Source organism: Nematolebias whitei, chromosome 5 (genome assembly GCF_014905685.2).
Source record: "Nematolebias whitei isolate Nwh7 chromosome 5, NemWhi1, whole genome shotgun sequence".
Lineage (NCBI taxonomy): Eukaryota > Metazoa > Chordata > Actinopteri > Cyprinodontiformes > Rivulidae > Nematolebias > Nematolebias whitei.
In genome coordinates, this window is record NC_056502.1 from 2,718,133 (window position 1) to 2,722,525 (window position 4,393).

The window sequence follows — 4,393 nt, forward strand, 5'->3', positions numbered from 1 at the left end:
CATACAACCATCCATCCACACAACCATCCATCCACCCATCATTCCATCCATCCATCCATCCATCCAACCATCCCCCATCCATCATCCATCCAACCATCCATCCATCCATACATACATCCCTCCATCCATCCTTCCATCCCTCCATACATCCATACAAGCATCCATCCATCCCTCCATCCATCCATCTATCCATGTAGACTTGACACAGAAAGCAGGGAGGCAAACCTGTGACCTTGTTGCTGTGAGGTGACAGTTTTAACCACTGTTCCTCTATGCCACAGCCTTTTAACACTCCCAACAATGTTTTAGACCATTTTATCAAAACATCTCTATTAATAAAACTATTTTAAAGTATAATTAGAAGTTCTTGAATTTACCCAAATTTATTTAGAAAGTCAAAGTTTTGCAACATAAATTTAATCAGCATTGTTCAGGTCTCCTTGAAGTTTATCTTCTGATTAGTTCTGTACATGTAGGATAGTCCGACTCCATCTAACAAAGTTCGGGACGGTCAGTCTGACTGACCAAGTCTTTTGGAGTAAAAACGAAACGTTTCAACAAGTTTTTAATTTTTCTGAATCCGTCCAGAGGACCTGACTTAACTTTGATAGATGTTTCTACTGGATTACTGAGCAGCATCAGGATATTCTGAACCACTTTGTCCAGTCTGACTCCACGCTTTAATCCACTTCAGCCGTGAATCAGGAGAAACGTTTCGAGGGAACAGAGTTCTCACCCTGATCAGGCAGCAGAAACGAATCCAAATGTCTGAGGAGTATGTGTTGGAAGTGAATTCCTGTGAAGCATCCTGCAGTCTCCAAACACCGAGCGTTTGTTTTGACATCTTCCACACAGATCACAACCATAGAGGGCACTCATCCTCTGCTGGTGTTTGTCAATCCGAAGAGCGGGGGCAAGCAGGGGGAGAGGTAAGAACACAAGCTGTCTCAACATGAAGCTTCGCTCAGCCACAGACAGAAACAATGGCCTTTTCCCATGGGCTCGGCTCGGCCCGGCTCGGCTCAGGTTCACCAAACGTGGGTTCAGAGTCTGACCCCCCACCCCCCAGCTTCCAGCTCAGTCTCTGACTGCATGCTGTTGGCTTCTGGCTTACTTAGTGAAATAAAATAAAACAGCAACGTTTACTAAAAGTGCTGGCTGCCACGTAGCAGTCCTCTCAACCCGACCCCCTCCCCCCCCCCCCCCCCCCCCCCCCCCCCCCGTCATGTCCCTGAGCGGTCCCCCTCCTTCAAACCAGGCCTAATTGGGTTATTACTAAAACATATTCACTACTTATTATGCCCACCCTCATTTGTTTAAATTATGGGTCAAAATGTGACTTCAGCCAGTTGATATAATGGAATTGAAATTAAAATGAATTAGTCTTTCTAATGATTTTACCTCAGGGAGGCTTTGCCCCCCCCCCCCCCCCAGTCCACTGACACGCACCGCCCAGATTGGACCAGTATCTCCCTCTTTAGCACATTTAATGGAGTCGTTGTTGGTGGCGGATTTGACAGGATCAGACGCTGCATGTGCTGCTCTCACTCTGGGACGTTGCGTCTGTTTTTGTAGGATCTACAGGAAGTTCCAGTATCTGCTGAACCCAAGACAGGTCTACAACCTGGCCAAGAACGGGCCCATGCCCGGGTACGGTAACAAGCACACAGCACCAGTGTTGTTTTATCAACCAGAGCTTTAGGTTTTTGGAAATACTGTGTAGAATATGATGAACTTCTTTAATTCATTTTTATTCTTTTTTTAGGCGTCTAAAGTTTAACATAAAAAAATGCTGTGTCTTATTTAAATATGAAAAATAATATGCTTTAATATTTGGACATGCAATATTTAACATCTTGCAAACATCAACTAATGCTAGTCTGTCCACTTTTATTTGGGGGGGGTGGGGGTGTTAAGTGATTGTTCATATACAATAAGTGTGGATTTACAAAGTTCAATAGTATCAGTGCTGCAGCACCGCAGCACCCCTCCAGCCTTCACATGAACATCAATGATGGTGATTATTGATGATCATTGAATATCATCACTGATTGAAAGTCCTTCACACCTGTCAGATACTTTTGATAAATGTTTTGCTTAAAAAGGATTTACTCCTCCAGTCTTTGTCCACCCACAGATATCGTTTCATTGGTTTGTTTAAAACGTATCTAACGAATATAAAAAGTTATAACAATTATATTGATTTAATTTGAATAACTTAAAATTCAGTCTGGTGCTTTGCTTTTTTTTTTTCTTAAACTACTTTATCTTCACGGTCAGTAGAAAATTCAAATAAACTTATTAACCCAGTTTGTTTAAATGTGATGCATCAAACACGAGCAAACGTAAATTATTTAAATGATGATAATAATAAATAATTCAAAATATGAAAAACAAAAGAACAGAGCAAAACTCAAAATGCTTGAAGTTCCTGCTAATGTCACACAAATTAGCAATTTTCCAGTTTTATTGGCAAAATACATAATAAAGAATATAATAATGTATTATTTGTTTTAATTTGTAGGGTAATGTTTAAAAGATGAAACATTTTACAATGCTATAAAATTATCTGCATAAAAATACAAAAAAATCTTGATTTATTGAATTGATCATGAAATAATTACATCTGGTAATAACTCTCTGATAAGTCACTTTATTTAAAATAAATGCTTTTGTCACAATAATAGTTGTCGAACTTTAAACAACAAAGGAATAATAGAACATAAAGTAGAGTAAAGATGGTTGCTCTGCAGTTTTGTTGCTGATTTGTGTTTACGCTGCTCACACGTAATGACCACCATCACATGCAGGAGAGGCCTTCTCCTCTCTGCTCCCCTCACAAATTACACACACAAATGAGGTGAGTGCACGTATAACAAATCCTGGAGACGATGGTGCCATGCAGGAGGACGAGCTGCGGCTGCACAAGTCTGAGCGCAGAGTCCGTGACGACGTGGAGGGAGGAGAAAATCTCAGCGTGCCACATGTGATCACGCACACAGACCAGGCTCGCTGCACGGACAGCGCCGGGTCTCCCACGGTTCAAACCGTGATTAGGACAATGAACAGATCATTTACATGCACGAGGCGTCTTCACTTCACCGTCTGCATCCAGCAGCGTTTTAACTCACAGGAATGCCTCGGCGTCGTGCCGCCACCTTGTTTGGCTTTGATTACATCTGAAAACGGCGTCTTTGTGACTTATAAAAATAAATAAGCAGCAGCAAAGTGAAAAATAACAATCTACGAGGTTTGGACTGCATGCATGAGGAGTTGGTGAAGCTTAGCTCCAACTTTCACAGGCTGACCTTGTTTCTCCTGATGTGGACTGAATCTGGGATGAGAACCAGCACCTCCAGATCTGAGGCCGTGGTCCTCAGTCAGAAAAGGGTGGATTGTTCTCTTCAGGTCGAGGGTGAGGTTCTGCCTCAAGTGGAGGAGTTCAAGTATCTCTGGGTTTTGTTCATGAGTGTCGAAAGAATGGAGCGTGAGATTGACAGACAGACTGGTGCAGCGTCTCCAGTATTGCAAACTCTGTGCCGGTCCATTGTGGTGAAGAGGGAGATGAGCTGTACAGCCAAGCTCTCTGTTTACTGGTCGGTCTACGTTCCTCCCCTCACCTCTGGTCATGAACTCTGGTAGAGACTGAAAGAATGAGATCATGGATCCAGGAGGTTGAAATGAGTTTCCTCTGCAGGGTAGCTGGACTCTCCCTTAGAGACAGGGGGAGAAGTTCAGTTATCAGGAGAGACTCAGAGTAGAACCACTGCTCCTCCACATCCAGAGGAACCAGTTGAGATGGTTCATCTAGTAAATTCGGGCATGTGCGACTGGGAGGAGACCCCAGGGAAGACCCAGGACACTCTGGAGAGACTATGTCTCTCTGTTGGCCTGGGAACACCTTGGAGTCCTCCCCGAAGAGCTGGAAGAGGCTGTGGAGAGAGATGTCTGGACCTCCCTGATCCAGCTGCTGCCCTGAGTCAGAACAAGAGGAAGATGATGGATGGATGGATGGATGGTTGATGAATGGATGAATATGGATGGATGGATGATGGATGATAGATGGTTTATGGATAGATGGATGGTTTGATGGATGGATAGATGGATGAATATGGATGATGGATGGATGATGGATGATGGATTGATGGACGGTTGATGTATAGATGGATGGTTGGATGGATGGTTGATGGATGGATGAATATGGATGGATGATGATGGATGGCTGGATGGATGAATGGTGGATTGATGGACAGTTGATGGATATATGGATGGATGGATTGATGGATGAATATGGATGGATTGATGATGGATAGATGGATGAATATGGATGAATGGATGATGGATTGATGGACGGTTAATGGATAGATGGATGTATGGATAGATGGATGGATGG

General features: G+C 43.3%; 1 protein-coding gene across 1 annotated transcript in view; it reads left to right on the top strand.

Annotated features, from left to right (window-relative positions):
* Positions 1-4,393, top strand: part of dgkb (diacylglycerol kinase, beta) — a 101,958-nt gene that overhangs the window by 47,931 nt on the left and 49,634 nt on the right. Inside the window, exons 15-16 of the mRNA XM_037676513.1 lie at positions 856-929; positions 1,576-1,650. Of these exons, the coding sequence (XP_037532441.1) occupies positions 856-929; positions 1,576-1,650 (149 nt within the window). The remainder of the gene's footprint in view (positions 1-855; positions 930-1,575; positions 1,651-4,393) is intronic.